Source organism: Leptonychotes weddellii, chromosome X (genome assembly GCF_054177405.1).
Source record: "Leptonychotes weddellii isolate Sample4059 chromosome X, ASM5417740v2, whole genome shotgun sequence".
Lineage (NCBI taxonomy): Eukaryota > Metazoa > Chordata > Mammalia > Carnivora > Phocidae > Leptonychotes > Leptonychotes weddellii.
The window spans coordinates 46,313,585-46,334,187 of NC_138385.1; the positions used below are offsets into that span (position 1 = coordinate 46,313,585).

A 20,603-nucleotide genomic window follows, 5' to 3' on the forward strand; every position below is an offset into this window, starting at 1 on the left:
ATGATTTTCCAGTTTTTGATTCACCACAATCTTTCTGTTTCCCAGTACAACCCTTCCGCCTAAAAGCAAGTTCACTAAGCACACAAAGCCAGGAAAAGGCAATCTGGTGTGATTCAATAGAACAACTGAGGACAAGAATATTGGACTGTTTAAACAAGTGACCTGAAACAAGATGTATGTTCATATTGGTTTGGAAATAACCAAACCAGAGGAAGCTTTGCAAATACCGACCTAGTTCCTGAATTTTGATTTGCGCTATGACTTTACTTCAATGACTGCAGTTGGCAATTTGAAAATAAAAACTCAGTGACAAGTGACAAAGTCAAAATGCTTTTATTTATACTGAAGTTCAGCAAGTACATTTTTAACAAAGAAGGTGTACTTTAACTTAATATATGTCAGAACAGAGAAACCATACATATGTTTCTAGTCTCTAACACACTACTGCATTTTTTTCCTTAAAAGACAAAAAACCAAGCTGAAGTGAGCGTAGAAAAGCATCACATATGGTCAGGTTACTTTACCCATTAGGATTTAGCTCATATTCTTAAACTGATCAATCAAATGCAAGGACAAAGTTTACATCATTGCATTTAAGCTGTACACATGTTCCTATTTTAACGTAATATAGACTGAATAGATGCTTCAGTAAACAAAGCTTTGCTGATAAACACAATTGAAATTATTCCATGTTGAATAGTTTCAGAGATAAACTGGAATCACAAGCATCTTCATTTATGTAAAGCCAGCGAGGACCTTTCAGGCTGAATAAAACTGTTGTGCCATTGCTAAACAGTAATAGTTACCTCCTTTAAAAAAAAGAAAACAAGTTAGTTCTTCTGAGGAATAATTCTGATATGTGCTTAAAAATACTGAACTTCTATTTTCAGGAAACCAAATGATCTGATGTAATAGGCTTGATTTAGTATTGGTAAAATTTTAAATTTCTTAACATTTCTATAGTTATTGTGTCAGTTTTCAAAGGTCTTTCAAGTTGTTTTTTTTTTTTTTTTTTTGCTACGGCGTCTGTTCTTCCCACAGCACTGAAGACCTTGAAGACTGATAAGACCCATTCCATAAAATGTGATGTCTATAGTTATCCACATTACTTTTGCTTTTTGTATATAATGATATGTTCAAGATCCCTATGATTTACTACAAGGAAAAAGGAGTGTCTGGTTATCATCTAAGGTAATGATAGCTTTGTACATTTAGAATTCCCCCTCCCCAGATTAACCCTGACTGTGTATACTGCATGAAGGGAGACTAGTTCTGAGTATCAATTTAACCATGTGTTTGGTCAAACTTAAATGTTGGCAATCTACTTAAATGTTGGCAATGAAAAGAATCCATACCATCCATATTTGGTTGTGTGGATAAAAATTATACTTGGAAACAATTTTCAAAAAGAAATTCTACCTCTTTTTGTCTAACCTTGCTCTTTTCCATAGCCATGGCTTATGACTTGAGTCTCTATCCAGCTACTTCATAAAATTTGCCTTTGGTCACAAAAGAAGAACCAGGAAAGAAAGTGTGGATGTACCAATCCATCACCTATGCTTAAGAAACAATTAAAGTCTGTGTTTGTGAGTCAAATGTATCAACTTCACACATGAAGGAGAGTATATTATCATTGCTGAACTGATATGCCTAGTCTAAAATATTCAGTCTGGTCAAAATTTAGCATTGCCAAGAGGAAAATATACCCTTTTTAAGCCTTGTGTATAAAATCTTTAAATACTTATTCTTTCTCTATAGATGTATTGTGGTGAGTCCAGTGGAATTTTCTGGATAACACTTCAGAACCAAAAATGAAGATATGGTAAGGTAATAGAAGAATAAAAGTCTGTGTTAGTCAGATGACCTAAAGGGTCAAACTTAGAGGGCAATTTTTGCCAAAGATATTTTGCCAAAGAGCCTGTGGAATTAACTTGAACTTTACCTAAGACCAGAAGAAAACAAAGTTTGAATTTGGGGGAACTGTTTAGTAGTCTGTCACCCCAGCGAATTGCTCAAATTCCTTTGTGGCACCTAAGAATAGTCATTCTCATAAAATTCACCAGATAGTTGCTCAGTTTTCCAGTCTATCTCATCTTCTGTATACACAGCCTAAATGTCAAAGGAAAGCTCTTCAGCATCAAATGGAAAACAAGATTGAACTTTATACAATGTAGCTAAAGCTTAAGTCATGCAATATAAATTGTGAACATCACAAACTTGAAAGCAATGGCAAAACAAAATAATATCTTCTAAAAAAGGTCCATAAGCACAATAACAAATGCTAAAAAGCAATCACCATTTGCCCTTTAGAAAAATGGTTTCTGAAAAATCTCCCTTCTTTATTATGTTTAATTACTGCCTTAAAAAAAAAAAAAAAAAAGACAAACATATCTGCCCACACCCTTCATTAAATGTGCTGGTTTACAAGACCTATCAGGAGCTATTCCACAGCAGCTCAAAAATCCTAAGAAAAACTAGGCTAACAAGAAGACAGTATTAATATGAATCAATGTTTTCTACCCAGAATACAATAAATTGAGATTTCATAGTAGTAAACCTTTTTCTCCTAATTTAGAGGATAGTAGCAAAATAGACTCTTGTGCAGCATGCTGTATAATGTTGACACAGATTCTGTTACTGTTTTACATATACCAATACAGAGTGATCATAAGGAAGGAGCCAATATTGACCTGCTAATTGACACTGATCCTTGGAGCAATCTCAATGTTTGCAACATTTCAATTTCAAAATGCATTTCAGCTATAATTTGAGTGATTTATCATTTAGTAGTAGCTGTCAAAGTAAACTAGATAAAACAAAAACATCTGGAGCCCTAAATAGAGGAGAACAGTAGCTGAATTTCAATCCAAACCCAGTGTGCTCACTTCATTAGGAATAAGAAACATCTAATTAGTAATTAAATGTTTCGTGGTTTTAAGAGTGTTTGTACTTGAGTTCCAAAAGAGATGGTGTAATATGCATTCTAGATATAAATAAGATTAAAGATCAGGAAGAGCAACCAACAAAGCCTCTCTAGAAAAATGTTAGGGAGCTTGGGAATTTATAAGGAGCAATACACATTGACATTTGGGAAGAGCTGATGCAGTTTATTGCTTTAAGATTTACCAGATAAGTACAAGGGGGGGATTTGATATACACAGATGTGACCATTTAAAAAATAAAAACGAAGGCCTATATAGTCCTTCTCTTAGCACAGTACTGCCTGATATAGGCATACACCATGGCACAGGAGTCTGGTGTGGCCCCCTTCATACAGGAGATGAGCCTCTGCTGATCAGTTGAGTAATCTTTAAAGAACCACACCTGGTTGTTCCAAACTCAAGAAAGTGTGAGACTTGCCTTCTGTGGCATACATCTGAAGCTTATGAAAGGAAAAAGCTAAAATCAGGTGTCACAAAAAAGGCAGATATGTGGGAAAAGACCATAAGAAAACATATGAGGATTGCTTATAGTTCAATCAAAATCAATTAAACATATCTATTTGTAAAAAGACACTAGTTTGTTTTTAAGTGACTTAGTTAATTTGAATATGCTATTCAATTTCCCCTATAGTTTAATACATGCTGTTTGACTATCAAATGAGACATTTCTGGATGCTATATTTTTAGTCACACATCTTTGTTATTCAGTTCAGATGATATTAGTACAATTTTTAAAAATTGTATTTGTCTCAATCCATGATTTATTTCTTTTTTATCCATGATTTATTTCTAATTTGACATTATTCACTGAATTAGGTTAAAGTCAGCACACCTACTCTACACAAGCAGAACTTCTACAGTCTATCAAGAGCACAAGAAGTCAAATTCTTGTGCCTTAGAAGAAATTCCTTCAGAGCATGGAATGACTGGAATGTCACATTGATATGAATTAATGTAACATTTTAAAACGTGTAGAGTAGGTGGCCATTCCAGCAGAAATTGCATGTACTGTCAAAGGGAACTGATTATTGGAGAATCGATTAAAAACTTAGTTGGCCTTTTGCATAAGATGAGTGGTGCTTTTGTCACATCAGCAATTAATTCTAGGGCAGATGTAAAAATAACATAATAAATTAGATTTTGCTTGATGTAGGGAGGGCACATTAGGATGAGACATTAAAATTTTCTGATCACTAGAGTGCCACTTAACACATTGGAATACTGCTCTATTAGATTCTCAGGAGGCATGAAAGTAATGATGACAGGTATTTCCCCCCATCCTTTGGCCAGGCCTCCATTAAATAAACAAGTTAAAGATATTTGAGGCTATTTCCTGGACAATTCAAGCCAAATGACCCATTTGGTTCTAATTACTGGAACATCATAGGCATCTGGTCATGTTTAGATCAGAGGGTGAACAATGGAAAATAACCATGATGTGACTGATCCATCATATCTGCCTCTCTTTCCTATGTCTATAGATTTTTCAGTCCGTTTAGTTGTTGATAGTTTAATAAAGAAGAAGTAGGATTGGAGATAGGAGGAGAGCAGAAAAGAATAAAAAGGGTATTTTTAGTAGCTTGGGTATGTGTTTTTATCATTGCCTTCTTTATAAATAAGGAAAGGGATTAAATAACTTGCTTTACCATCAACAGATCAAAGGGAGAACTAGGTACGGCAAAATTTGCAAACTAGATCTGTCTATAATTCCCTTAGAGAACACTACAGACATGTTTTTTGTTTGTTTTTGTTTTTTGTTTTTTATTTTTTTTTAGAAAAGTGAGCTCCAAAGCAGTGATAATATTGATCATTTGCACAAATGAGTTACTTCCTCACATATTTCCTGTTAAATCCCAGGTCAGGCAGATATAAAGCTATTTCACAGTAATCACAGCTTAAAGTGGGTGTGCCTACGTTTAAGTTTCTGTCACACCATTTAGAAATAGCATTTTCTCTGTCTCAAAAATTCTTGAACCTACTTATCCCACTAGGATGCTGTGTGGATTCATGTGATAACATTTATGAAACACTATGAACTCCATGGAAGAAAGGGGTTATAGAAGTGTAAAGTATCATGTTCAATCATCATCATGATTATCCCCTAAAAACTTGTGAAGCCTATTCTCTAGCACATTTTCCCTGTACGTGCAAGGTTCTATTTATCAGTAATGAACAAATAGTAATTGAAGGTTCCATATTTTAAGAATTTGAGTATTAATTCTAAAGAATTACAGCACTAGATAAGCAGGTAACTGCTACAGCACTCTATTCGTGCCTATGATCAGTTGGAGTTCCGGCATCAGTGTTCAGGCTGCACAGAAAAAACAATAAGACCTGGTCAAAATTTCATTATGACAAAGAAAATCCAAAATCTATTCAATGAACTTCGCTGGAAACCACAAAATGGCTTTATAGTATTTTGCTGTGCTATATATGTTCAAGATTTGAATGAATCTCTGTGTAATAAATGTATTATTTTATTAGACTTATACCTTTAACATATTCATTGGTGTGAGTTTCATTCTATTAAAAATGAAATTATACAAAGGTGAGCAAAACTGTAGATTTACAGTAGTTTAAAACTTAATCTTATTCTCTCAGGGTGATATTGACAATATAAAAATAGCATAAATGATATTTCCTAACTCTAAAATATGCTTAGGAGCCCCTTGTGCATGCTACTGTTTTACAATCTGCAGTGAAATGCATGACTAGCTTAATAAGCAAGGCATTAAGAAAGGTTTCTCCCCCTTCATAATCTAAAACATGAATAAAGATCCACACCATTTTCCCTGAGTCAAAATCTTTGTTAATGATTGCAATTTCCCCTCAGGATGAGATTTCCTTCCCTCACAGAATGGTTATTTAAAAGTAACTTCTCACTGTGTATTTATTTGTTTAATTTTTTTGAGTAGTTGACACACAGTATTACATTAGCTCCAGGTGTACAACATAGTAATTCAACATCTCTATATGTTATTTTATGCTCACCACAAATGTAGCTACCATCTGTCACCATACAAGGCTATTACAATATCATTGACTGTATTCTTTATGCTGTGCCTTTTATTCCTACAACTCGTTCATTCCATAATGGGAAGCCTGTATTTAAAAAAAAAAAAAAAAAAACTGCAAAGAAATTTGTCTATTATGTTTTTGAAGGTTCAATTTACGTTTGGAAAAAGTTATTTTTCCTACCCAGAGCTCATGTTTTCTTTCAAGTGTTCCCTCACCACTTACTCACTTATATAAACAATGGGGTTAGAGGGTGCACTTGATATGATGAGCACTGGGTATTGTATGTAAGTGATGATTCACTGAATTCTACTCCTGAAACCAACATTGTACTGTATGTTAACTAACTATAATTTAAATAAAAATTTGGGGAAAAAAAGGAGTGCACTTGTTTTGATAAGCACCGGGTGTTGTATGTAACTGTTAAATCACTAAACTGTAGGGCGCCTGGGTGGCTCAGTTGGTTAAGTGACTGCCTTCGGCTCAGGTCATGATCCTGGAGTCCTGGGATCGAGTTCCGCATCGGGCTCCCTGCTCGGCGGGGAGCCTGCTTCTCCCTCTGACCCTCCCCCTTCTCTGGCTCTCTCATTCTCTCTGTCTCAAATAAATAAATAAAATCTTTAAAAAAAAAAATCACTAAATTGTACACATGAAACTAATATTACACTGATGTTAACTAACTGGAATTTAAATAAAAACTTTTAAAAAGACAATGAGATTTCCTTAAGAACTGATAGGCTTCATCATAGGCATATTTGGGGCTATCAAACCTTTCTTTTGCGGTAGCTACCTTATTCATGAAATAATGGCAATATTTTATAAGCGATTTCTCCAGCTAAGTAGTAAGTTTTATGTTTTCTTTAAGTTGCTTAACTAGTGATGTGTTTCTAATCTTTAAATGGGCACTGTACTATTTGGCACTAAATAAGATCATATATGAAAGGCCATGTTTTCCTAACCTGAATAAGAGAGAGAGAAAACAATGTGCTGGTTAATGCTCCTATTCAGTCTTAGGTTCAATCCAAATTAAATATTCAGTCAATTGTATGAGTTCTACTTCATTGTGGAAACAAGTTCTGAATGTGCCATTCTCAAATCAAATAACTGATAACAGTTTGGGGTCCAGTTAGTTATTAGTATAGTAGTATAAATATGGAGCTACTATTTTGAAAATAGGAAAAGTAGACTAATGCAAGAAAGGGGTAGATAATAAAATAGTATAGCATTCGATTACTCTTCTAGAGGAAGCATTGTTTTAGAGTCATTTTTTAACAGGGTCTGATGTGGCGTCTTTTAAAAAAAAATGGAAGTTTCTTGAAAATAATAACCACTTGACTTTATTATACCCCAAATTTCTGATTTATATTTTAATCAAAAGAAAGATCAGTACAGGTTGCCTTTTCTTTGCAAATGGTGTCACAATAGAACATCGATCTCTCTTGTCACTTTTAACTCACTTTGTTTTTGTGAATTAATTCTTTAATTTCCCCTTTTCCCCTTTATTTAATCTCTAGTCTTTGAAAGACCCACCCTAAAAAGGTGGCATATACCCTTCTCTTCTCATATGAGGATAAATTATAAAAAATATATTTGCTATAACTGTATACTGAAGAGAATATGTTTTAAAGGAAGTTTTATACATCAATTATATGCCAAATATTTCACTCTTACTAAAATCTACACATGGAAACACAAATGCTAACTTCATATGTATTTTATTAGGAATAGTAATAATGAAATCTTGTATTTGTCATACTTGTCAGAAAGTATGGATCTAACTTATTGAAGAGGATGATTAGGCAAATATAATAATTATTATTTTACTAAAACTAAGGAAGAGATAGGTTGAATTACTTCTCAAGCTTAGTAACTGAGTTAGCCAGTTAGTGACTGAAAAATTCTGACTACTAGACCAGGGCTCTTCCTACACTGTGTCTCCCACAGACCAGATATAAAATGTCAATAAAAGTGCATGTGTCCAGTACACAGACCTGCAATTTTTGAGCCACAATAAGAGCTCTAGATGTACTTGAATTCTACTTTCCTACAGAGAAAAGAAAGGAAAAGAAAGAAAAATAAATACAAACTAGTATTTATGGAACACTGACTATGTTAGGAGCCATACTAAGCCATTCTAAGCACTTGTGTCACATGTGGAATGTCATATTCTTTCACTACTTCTTATAGATAATGCCATGGTGAAAAGTGGTAAGTTGCTTATGTCATTCTTCTAAAAATCTAAGGTTGTATTACCCACCTTCCATAAGCATGATTTTAAAAATATTTTGTAAAGGTCAAATTTATTTGAGTTTTATTTAGGAAGCATATTGTAAATATTTTATGTAATATTTAAAAGTACAATTAAGTTATTTTTTACAACTTTTAGCTACTCCTTTTGTATGTTAAACTAATAGAAAAACATCATAATCCTACATTTCAAAGGAATTAAAATGTGTGATCAAAATATGGAGGAAAATGAAAATGAAAGTAATGGGAAAACATTAAATGTTTACTTGAACAACATTAAAAAGGACCACATCCAACATTTCCCATGGAAGGTTGAAATGCAGTTACCAGGAGATTGTAAAATTTGAGTTGCAGGTTATGCCTCACCCATTTTAAATGGCTACTCACCAATGCTGAGATCAACATGATATTCATCTGTATTTTTTTTAAAGTAAATACAAGCACTTAAAAATTTATGGGGCAATAGGGAAATAGTGAAGAAATGTTTATAAAAATGCTGTTTTCTTTAAAGTTAAAAGAGGAATTGGTGAAATGTTGTCCAAATAACCATTTGCATTACTGAGATAAGTAGATTGCAGTTTAAGTAAGCAGATTATTACTAATGTTAATTTTCAAACATTAAACAAGTAAATTATAAACTGTGGGGGTCAACAGATTAGGGGACTTCAAGGAGGTCTGTATAAAATCTAAAGAATGTTTTTCGTTAAATTCACTTTAATTTCCAAAATTGATTGTTATATGGTTATTATAAATGAGAAAGAAATTCCTTATAGCACACAAATAAGACTTTATACTAATGGCCCACGGTAAAGAATCCTGGCCTAAGTTACATAACTGAGGATCTGTTAAGGTCTTGTTCTGATAGATGATGTGAGTTTTGCCACAAATAGAAAAGTTTTTTCTATTTTTATTTCAACTTCTCTACACAGTTTTAAATAGAAAAGAGAGCTGTATGGTATTTGTGTAGTTTTTATAAGCACTACCCCAATCTCTGAGAAGTTTTAAGGCAGAAGTGATTAATTAGAGTTGGTTTTAGGCTATTTTGGTTAATTAACTACGAGCTGGAAAAGCTTTCTTCCATCTAGGTCCTGCTGCATTGTTCTGCATGGGATAATGTTTCAGTCTAGTTAAATATCCTAGCTAGCTGACTATGAGAAATTTTAACAGTATGGATTGAAAGTGATAATATCGGGCGCCTGGGTGGCTCAGATGGTTAAGTGTCTGCCTTCGGCTCAGGTCATGATCCCAGGGTCCTGGGATCGAGTCCCACATCGGGCTCCTGGCTCAGCGGGGAGCCTGCTTCTCCTTCTGACCCTCTCCCCTCTCATGCTGTTTCTCTCACTTGCTCTCTAAAAAATAAATAAAATCTTAAAAAAAAAAAGTGATAATATCAACACAAATTGACAATAAGGATAATGACCGAGGGAGTTAAGATTCCTATGTTTTATTTATTTTTTATTATGTTAAGTTAGTCACCATACAGTACTTCATTAGTTTTTGATGTTTCAGAACCCACTGTCAGTAGCAAGCCAAATAACTTCTCTTAGGCTATTTCCCTACTTATAAAATGGAGGTTAATCATACCTTTCTTAATTATCATACAGGGATAATCCTGGTAGAGGATGTGCATGTTAAGAATGGCACAAAGACAAAATTCTCTTTCTGATGGAATTGTTACTATTGAGAGAACTAACAGTAAGCCTGGGCTTGCCACATTTTGTACAACTGAACAGGAAAACTTAACTAAATATAAAAAAAATCAAAGTCTTCAAAAGGAAGGGAGACTGGAGGGAACTGGGAAGGGAGACATCTTAAACGGATTTATTATTTGAGTTCCTGGAGGCAACCATGCCTGAATCTATCCCTGGAAGTTTCAGTTAACTCACCCAATAAGTTACCTTTTTAAATTAAGCCCTCCCTCACCCTATCCCCAAAAAAGAGAAGAATGGCACAAAGTTCACCAGGCTATACAAATACTAGATCTTGCCTTTCTTTTTTCATTATTCCAGTTTTAGGATTATTCAATAAGCATGTTGGTATAGAACCAGAAAACATTTACGTGGCTGCAACATCATTCTGCTTTTTTTTTTTTTTCATTTTATTCTACTTATTTAAAGAAAGTGGTATGACAACAATGACATATTATTACAGCCTTCTATGAAAATGCTGTGTGTTTTTAATTAATTTAATTAATCATTAATTAATTAAATGTGAAACCAAGGGACTTTTAATCAGAGAAAGTTTTCCTTTTGCATTTTCCTCAAGCTTATCTGGGTTTGGGGAGGGATAGAGTGAATTTTAAGCTTAAAAATGTGTAAGTACAGGGCACCTGGGTGGCTCAGTTGGTTAAGCGACTGCCTTCGGCTCAGGTCATGATCCTGGAGTCCCGGGATTGAGTCCCACATCGGGCTCCCTGCTCAGCAGGGAGTCTGCTTCTCCCTCTGCCCTCTTCCCTCTCGTGCTCTCTCTCATTCTCTCTCTCTCAAATAAATAAATAAAATCTTTAAAAAAAAATGTGTAAGTACAGAGGAGGGAGCATAAAGTAACTGGTTAAGCAGTTACAGAGTTGAGTTAAACAACCCTTCCTCGGTAAGAGTCAGAAAGATCTTTTGATTAATGAATTAGTTCTATAGACTTCCAAAATGCTGAATAGCAGAGCAACCTATTTTGGATTACAAGTCTCACTATCTTGCTATCACTACAATTATAATTTCATCTATTTTGTAAGTGAGATGTAACGGGAATTGTATGTCTTAGATCTGCAGATGGGACTTTATGTTATCATCATTAGTGTGACAGCATTTCAGTCATTGCAAATATTCTGTTAACAATGTAGTGGTAGGTGGTGCAAGCCACTCCTTGACAACCAAGCCCTAAATCATCAAGTAATGTAAGCTCTTTACATCCTCCTTAGAAAGAACTAAAAGCATAATGTGTGCTATAATCTGACAGGTATTTCACAGAAAAAGGTATGATATGGTCTGGGAGGTACCATCAATCAAGATAAAAATCCTGTGAAGGATGAAGAAAATGAGAGAGGAATACTTCCTGGGGGAGAAAATAAAAAGACTCGGACCATCTAATGAATCTTACAGGGAAAAAATACTGCTGCTTTAGGGGAAGATGCTAAAATCTTCTCTGTAGGGTGTGTGCTACAGTCTTTTTCACTCTATGATGGCAGTTGCAGTAAAGTTTCTCTGAGTAGTAAAAGGCTCCTACTCTTAAAGGAAGCATTTAAGAGGAAAGAAGACCCACTTCCCACAATCTTTCTAATCTCTGACACACTGTACACTTTAGAAAAGAACATTTCCACTTTACAATGGGAATAATAAAGTGCCTATGTATACCTTCCAGCATAGTATGATACATAAAAGGGGAGGACAATTAATGATTGATGAAGATAGAGTGGGAAGTAGTCTGTGGAACCCCAAGAGAAAGATGTAGAGCACAATGTGGTGGGAATTAGTAGAAAAGCCTATAGAGAAATTCTATCTGCTCTCCTTTTAGTTTTTCTTGTCAAATCACATACATGGCAAGTAATCATATACGATTTAGTTTTTTCAGTCTCCTTACTTGCTCCTACCATCACTTTCATTGCTATTCTACCAGATTCTGCAATAACAATTTTAGCCCAAGGGTAATTGTTTCCAATAAATTTTGGCATGCCATCTGAAGCTCATTGGAGGAATGTTATGCTGGGTAACCAAGTGAGCATCAAAGATGGACTATAAGGAAGTTTCAAAGGTCAAGGAAGGCTAGACATTGCTCAAATTGATTTTGAGAGAGTAGATGAGAATATACATAATCATATATATTTCATAGTATAAATATATATTAAAATTTCTATATTATAAACATATATTAAATTACATTATAAGATATAAGTGTGTTTTTTAGCATGGAAGTGTTAAAATTGTGTCTGTTACTTTTAGAGTCAAATGACACTTTAGTCACCTTCTTTTAATTCTTCAGTGGCATCTTCACCAAGTGCTGCAGAGATGAGATCATGCTTTTTATATTTTAGAATGGTTAGTCTATATTTTCTGAATGAGCTTTCACATTTTTCTGAACAAAAATGGCTCAGAAGGGAAAAAATTTTAGTAGGTTTATCTTTTGCATCAAATTTTGGTTTACTTTTAACACATAGGTTAGATTTAATATCTATTCCTGGAGTGTTAGTAGCAAAAGGAAGGAAAATTATTTAAGATTCTACCATATTTATGGAAAAATATATTCTAGTGTTAAATCATTTTGTGTCATGGTCAAACATGTAGAGAAAAAAAGCAAATGTAAAAATTATTCGCACAGACTTTCTTCTTGCAAAAAGTTTCTAATTTGTCTGTTTTTTAAATTTTGTTTTGTTTCATTTTCCCCAAACAAATACAATGGCAGGAACAGGAGCAATGTGTCACTGTGCCCTTGCAATTTATGATGTTATCTCCCTTGAACTTTTTTTATTTTATTTCATTACTAGAAAGTCAGTTCATGAAGGCTGTTGTGTGTTTTCTAAAACTTAATGGCTGCATATCCTGGGCTTGTTTTATCTGTCATTATTAATATGATGAGGTCAGTTTTCAAAAATTTAAGAACATGCACTGTCAACTGTAGCAGTAACCCCTAACAATGAAATATAGTCATACAAGAGTTAACTAAGGTATAAACATGCAAAAGAAGTCTCCCTGTGATCGTAAAATGATGTTATTTTCTGTTCAGCAGTTCATGTTACTGCTGTTCGTGCTAATTAATTAAAGGAGCTGTTGCTCTAACGGGCAAATAGGGAATCTAAGAAACTGCGAGGGTTTTTAGGTCTCCAAGTGAAGTTAATCAAATGTAATGAAATCACTTGTCAGTGCTAAGCTTGCAAAAACTGTGAAGTTTGACTAGGGAGTAAAAGGATTATAATTAGATTTCCGATAGGATAATAACTAAATGGCAGAACACAGTAAAGAGAAAATATTACTTTGTTAGCTAATGGTACTGCTGTTCAGTTTTAGTTTTTATCAGTGCATTTGTAGCTGTGCTAATTTGCTTTTATCAGCAGAAATGCACTACGCAAATGGTACTTGAACGTCATTTGCAAAAATCATTGATCTGAAGGTGCACTTAATGACACCCAGTATGTTTATTTTATGTGAAACAGAGATTGGATGATAAGATGGTTAATGTGCTGTCTTGCAGGTCCTCAACTGAGTTATGTGAATCTAGGTGGGACAATATTATTGTATATGCTCCACCGAATCCTTCACCTCCATCAATAGTGGACAGAGCCATTAGAATGAATATGTACTCATTGTTTGATCACCTTAAAATATTCAGAAGGAGCTGCTATAATAGACTGCTAAAATAAGGGTTACAAAAGGTGGCTTATGCATACCTTGTCTGTCAAACAACATTCGAAGCATAAAAGACATGAAATAACTAAGCTAAAGAGATTTAGAATACATGTAAGAATCTTAGTACAAAGAATCTTTGTACTAAAGTCCATGTGATAATTATCATAAAACTGTATATGACTTTATTACTTTTAAAGGGGGCCAAGCAACATTCTTCCAAGTCCTCTTTAAAACTCTTTTAAGGAGATATCCCATTGGAACTAATTTAATTTCCAAAAGCGAGAACACTGGGTGATTGATAGATTTCTATCCAGCAGAGCTATTGACAATAGGAAGAGAAAAGTCTTCACTGATGCTGGAATTGTTTGCTGTGATAAAGATGAGTTTTGGAAATGGCACTGGATTGGCATGCCTGAAATGACCCTCATAAACAATGCTAGCAAATACTTTTCCAAGATAAAAAATGGGTAATTGAGGGAAATGGAAAGATGAAATCAGTATCAAAATAAGTCCCAAAAGATAAAAACCATAGCACACAAGAACAAAAGTAATTAGGAAGAATGAAAAAATAATGGCTAAGTTTGCATTTTATGTTTTCCAGGCATTATACATTTTCTGAAGTTCATAAATGCATATAAAAGTAATTTTTCAATACTGAACATCTTAAATAATAAGTAACATTACTGGGATTTTCAGGTAATTATTTGAAATGATTGATTTTGTGAACTATATGCAAAATAGTTCTGATAATATTTTCAGGCACCTATCCTACTGGCTAATAAAACCTGTTTTTTTTTTTGCTCAAAAAATAAACTTATTTTAGATATTAAATTGTGATTCTGCTGTCATATTAACACAAAGCATTCACTCTAGTTTTCCATAAATTGATGATGGGAACTTTATCATTTATAGTGCTTAAATGCTATGCTAAGAGAGATGAGAATGTGTACTTTTCCATTTTCATTACATTTATCAAAATTATTTAACATAACCTAAAAGGCAGATATTCAATAAGTAAGTATTAACACACCATACTTTACCATATATTGACACTATTAATGACAAATATTAGAGAATTTGATCTATAATTTGAAAAAAGTAATAAAAGTTAATTCCCTTGCTTTAAAATCAATTCTATTTTAATCCTTTTAAAAGTGTACTAATTCCCTCATGTTTAGCCAGCAAAAAATAGTAGAACTTATTAAAAGTATGCTCAATGAAAATAAATATTAAATGTGTCCTACCCTAATCACAAATTAATATGCAAAAGCTATTCTTTGCAGATTTTGTTAAAATAAGGAAATTTAAACCAAATAGAAGGCTTTTGATTTATATCTAACCTCCCATGAATAAAATATCTGTTTTTTGTTGCATGGAAATTAAATAACTTTAGGACAGTAAAAAAGCTTGTATTTATTTCAGAGTTGGGAAAGAAGTTACTGCTGCAACTTAAAGGCACCATATACATTAAACAAACAGCAATGAATTGAAAGTATAAGATTAAAGGATAATAAAGATACAACCCACTGATGGTGTGTTTGCTTTAACCTCTCCAGTTCCAAAGCTGACCTTATATCCCATCAAAGGAGGGGCACAATCAAACTCAATGTTCCATAAAAGACTGGGTCTGTATTTGTGTGCCACAATTAAGAAGTCATCAAATGCTTCAGGCTTATTCAACCCTACCTTGGCCCACTATGTGGTAGCAAACTCAACTAGTGGTAGCCCACAACTAGTAGGGCTTTCCTCATAAATTTAACTGTGGTGAATTGATTGGACAAACACTGAGTCTCGTCCATATTGGCTTTGGTCACATTGACACAGCTTTTAAATTGAGGGAAGAATGCAGGCAAGCAAAAGAGGGATAAGAAATATCAAAAGCTTCACTGAATGAACTAAACATACATGCTTTCACACTTCGCAAAATTAACGCATTAATTAGGTCTACTCAACTGCAGCAGAAACAGGCATTATCAGAAGATCTATGAACTCTACATTCCTTGTTTTGTAAAAATGATGGACAAATCTACATGAATGAGGGTTTCTAAATTTTCTGAAACTGACACATAAATGGTGACACACAAAAGAACCCAAATGGATCTTTCAGTCACATCTGGTTTTGTTGCCTTCATGCAGATCCAGTCATCACACAATGGAAAGGCATTGATCAGTTAATTCTCTAGCAAGCAAGATATCCATGATTGTCTTGCTTTCTGAATTTAGGAAATCATTTTCTCATGGAGTTGCCTTTTCTTTTTTATTAGAGTGAGACATTTTTTCATATTAAACATAAAAATAAAGGTAATCTGCATACAAAGGGCTAGAAAACTGCATTAGAATCAGACTAGAAAAACTCCGGTGGTTAAATTCAATTTCTCTTTTCAGGTTGTTTTGCACTCCAGTGAAATTCTATATTGATTTGTTTCATCTATTCTCTTACTACTAAGTATTTTTAAAAATTTTAAAGGATCTAAGCATTTATGGGAATCCTGAGAATCATGAATAAGTCGTGGTCTTATTTCCATATTTATATGGTTTCTCAAGTTATCTAAATTTGGTATTGGAATTTAGAAGTTGATAAAAAGTATTGTCTAAAACTCATTAAACATATTGATAGGTTATGATTATTCTACCTGTGGTTTTTACAAACATTAGTGAGATTTTTAAAAGTATATTATTGAAAAACTTTGGAAAGGTAAATTATATTCACATTTATGCATTTTTAGAATATGCCTAACACATAAATATACATCTTTTTAACAGCTAAACATACAAGAAATTTGCCCACATTGTATATGTAAAACTATTAGTCCCTATGTATATAATGTCAAAAAACATTGAAGACTTCTGCCTCTGCCATAAAGTAAGAAGAATTAAACTTATTTCTTTTATTTATATAAAGAATATCAACATAGGAGCTCATGCCCACCCCATATCCGACAGTTATAGACAGGAGTATGCTGTTTACTGTACCTTGCATAGCAGTACTATCATGAGAAGTCCCATTGTTGTCTATTTCAATGTCTGGAATTCCAGTATCTGAAAGAAGTGACATTCAAGATTAAGGTACAATTCTATTTTTTTCTGATTCTACTTAAAATGAAACCAGTAATTTGGTCCTATAGATAACACAAGACCTTAGATGGAATTTTTGTTTTTGTTTTTGTATGTCTGTTTTTAATGGTAAGAGGGAGGATTATAAACTATAGCTGAATTGTACAATTTGGCATATAGTTTCAAGTATATAGTAAATACTTATTTACTTTATTCTCTAGATATAATTCTAAGGAAAATAATCCCCTCAGACTATCAGGTAACATGACCTGACTGTAGAATAAGAAAAAGATGGATACAATTGCATAAATGGGACTTCCCCATTCTTATGCTATACTTTTCATTGTAAAATGTGATAGATGATGAGATTATCTCTATGCTAAGCACACTGAACACCAAAGCACAAGTTATGGTTTGGGGTCTTTATGCAGTACTGGCTATAAGGACAAAAAGATACACAAATTGTTTTTGAAAAAAATTTGAGAAAAAAGAAGTAGTTAGGTTTTTATTTTCAACTTTAAATATGAGATGTGATTATCTAAAAACTATCCATATCCATGAAGCACAGCTTTATATGAGCATTTCTGTATATACACATTTGCTTGGACACTCTTGGGTAATGTGATAATAGATGCCAATGTATCACCCAATGCCATCAAAGATTAATATAAGAAAATGATTTGAATACAAGGTACCCATCATCCTGTAGAAACAGTTGTTTTTCCTTCATGATAGAAAAGCTAGACCTAGATGGAGTTCAATTATGGGTGGATTTTAAATATGTAAAAAAGAAGTCAAACCACTTCAGAATGACAAGTTCAGGGCCTCAAATAACAATAATGAGTGCACAGAACATATGTCCCATTGCTACTCAAGATGTCCATTGTGTAAAATATTAATGTATAATTACTTACTCTTTTTTTTTTCTGTGTCTCAACGAGGCATGGTTAGCATGAGCTAATAATCTAGCATTGTATTTCTATTGATTGTGAGCACAATGATCCAAGACAGTCACAGTAAAAAGGGAACTGAACTTTTGGAAAGAAAGAATATGACTCACATTTATAAAAAATTCTCTACTCATTCTTAGTATAGGACACTGAAGCACCCTTTTAGTTTTATATGTATGGGTATGTGTACATGTGTGTGTAAATTTCTTAGGCTTATACTTGCTGTACACACATATTAGTTAATATACATATGTATATTTAACATGTCAGTTAAAAATATAAGCTGTCAATGTGCTATGAAAGAAGAACCTGAATATTCTATGAGATGAAATGATGTTGTGGGGTTTCATAATCGAAAATGTAATAAGAAAAATTTGGAATTAAGATATTTCATGACAGAAGCATCTCTTCTCATAAAATCTCCAGGAATGTACTTAGAACATTTTTTTTTTCATCCAGGCCCTCCTTAAACCCTCAACGCTGATGCAATCTACATTAAAGAAACCAGCATCCTATAACTCATTAAAATAGAGTACACCAATCATCAGCATATTTTAATATGAATGGACATAAAATACTTACATTTTAGGTGCAAGGAGTTATCAGTATTACTGCTGCTACTGCAAAAGTCAGCAGGGTTTCCTGTTATTCCTAGGCTTTTTGTATCTCCCAGAAGAGGGATTATTTTGATACATTTAATTAATAACTAAAGCACTTGGCCTCAAATTGATTTTTTAATTATTCTTGAACAGAGCCTGCCCCTCCCTTCCTTCCTTTGTTCTTTCTTCCTTCCTTCCTTTCTTCCTTTCTTTCTTTCTTTCTTTCTTCTTTCTTCTTTCTTCTTTCTCTTTCTTCCCTTCTTTCTCTTTCTTCTCCCTCTCTCTCTTTTTTAAATCGGGTTTTTTTCTTTGTGTACCTTGAGTGTGAAAGTCCAAATCTGACATTACCTTTCAACATCCTCAGGCCACTGTCACTACTAGTGGCTTGCCTAAGTGCTTGTTCCACTTGTTCCCGGCGCTTTGATTCAAATTCCAAGGCTTCCTGCAATTTTCTTTTGGCTTTTTTCTCCTTCTTCAGACGCTTTTGCATGGTAGCTAAAACATGAAAAAGTAAATGGTTGGCAAAACTTTGGCCAACAGTTGCCAGTTTTGGTGGATTATAAACCATAGATACAGATACAAAGAGACACAAATCATATCATTAGCTTCTTTTGGTTCCAGTTCTCATTAGATTCAACCAGATGTTCAATCATACAATTTGCTTCTTTTTGCTTTCACCTTTCCAGTGCATATGCTTTATAATAAACATACATTTGTATGGCAGTGGTAGTAGTGGTAGAAAATTATTTTCTACTTTCACTAACTACGTGCTTGTAATGATAGCATTAAATATTTGATAATTTCTTAGAATTATTGGACACCTGCAATATATTGGTTCATAGCAGGGTTTTAAGTATACCAATCTTCATAGTCTTTCTGAATCAGTTTTTAAAAATTGAGATATTTTCATTGTGACAATAGAAAAACATTCAAGAAACATGTAAAATTAAAAATTTTAAACATGTTAAAAGTGTTTACATATAATTAAAATATTTTTATTGAACTAATTATGATGCTAATTTAAGTTTCATTTGCATTTATTTCACAGTTCAAGGTCTTTCACATAAATGACCTTCAGCAACTTGAAAAGAATAATTTACCCAGGTAAATTTATGTTTATGTGAAACAAAAATTCAGAAGTCTGAGGTAATAACAAAATTGCAAAACTTGAAAAAAAGACACTGAGAAAATATGGTTTCTGTTACTTTTTTAAATATTTATTTATTTTGAGGGGGGAGGGGCAGAGGGAGAGAATCTTCAAGAAGACTCCCCACTAAGTGTAGAGACTCAGTGCAGGATCTATCTCACAACCCACAAGATCATGACCTGAGCCAAAACCAGGAATCTGACACCTAGCTGACTGAGCCATCCAGGCACCCCTGGGTTCTGTTATTTTTTGATGAAAGATTATTAAATGAGGTTCAACATAAAAATATTTTACTATTTTAATTATACCTAATTATCACCATTCATATAAAGCATTTAACAAATTATTTAAATCAGAAATCTAGATTATTCAAATTAACGTATAATTTAATGTCCTTAATAATACAAAATTTTGCTTCTGGTAAAATCATTGGCTCAAAAACATTCTATATGTTGATTCCCTTGAAATTTATGATTACGTATATTACAAACAATGTCACAGTGAAGAGAGAAGCAAAAAAATGTGCACCTTTAGCTCAAAAGACTGACCTAAGTAGCTTGCATTGTTTCAATAAGGATCACTTATGTGCTAATTGCTACATTCTTAAAGGGTCTCATGACTGCCTGTAAACCTCACTGATAGTTACCATGAATTGAATGATAAGCACCAGAGAAATATCATGAAAGCAGTTTTATGAGTTGTTATTTGAAGAAGACATTTATGATGTAATACTCCCTGCACATCCCCTCCCTTTTGAGCACTAAGCATATAACCACCAGCTTCATACAGCAAAAAGTACAGCTCTTTCTGCCCATGGGTCCTATCCCCATGCTACTTAAATAAACTTACTAAGTCGCACTGTAAAATATCTCAAGAATTCTCTTTTGACTGTTGTGCTCAACAATCCCACAGCATCAGCATATTACTTTAAATTATATAAATAAATAATAATAACTATCATTTATTTAGGATGTACTATGTACTGAACATTTTTTCTGGGACTATATCTAGGTTTTTAATTGGAAAAAAAATAGGAATTCTAAATATACATATATACACAAAACTATGTTTTTATATAATATTTACATATATATAATTACTATTCTTTCTATATACTAGGAGAATTGTTACTTTTAACCATAAGATCAATTGCCCCCTTTCTTTTTTTTTCTAATTTTATTTTATTTTATTATGTTATATTAATCACCATACATTACATCATTAGTTTTTGATGTAGTGTTCCATGATTCATTGTTTGTGTATAATACCCAGTGCTCCATTCAGTACGTGCCCTCTTTAATACCCATCACCAGGCT

At 33.3% G+C, this 20,603-nt stretch overlaps 1 protein-coding gene across 4 annotated transcripts in view; it reads right to left on the minus strand.

Moving 5' to 3' along the window:
- Positions 1-317: 317 nt before the first annotated feature.
- Positions 318-20,603, minus strand: part of DACH2 (dachshund family transcription factor 2) — a 121,074-nt gene continuing 100,788 nt past the window's right edge. For 3 of the 4 annotated variants that reach the window (XM_081808563.1, XM_081808564.1, XM_081808562.1), the window contains exons 5-6: positions 18,489-18,635; positions 16,002-16,576 (exon numbers count right to left, since the gene is read on the minus strand). In XM_081808563.1, the coding sequence (XP_081664689.1) occupies positions 16,365-16,576; positions 18,489-18,635 (359 nt within the window). In that variant the 3' untranslated portion in view covers positions 16,002-16,364. Of the gene's footprint in view, positions 5,254-16,001; positions 16,577-18,488; positions 18,636-20,603 lie in introns of those variants that run through there. The other variant, XM_081808566.1, reaches the window with a different exon arrangement.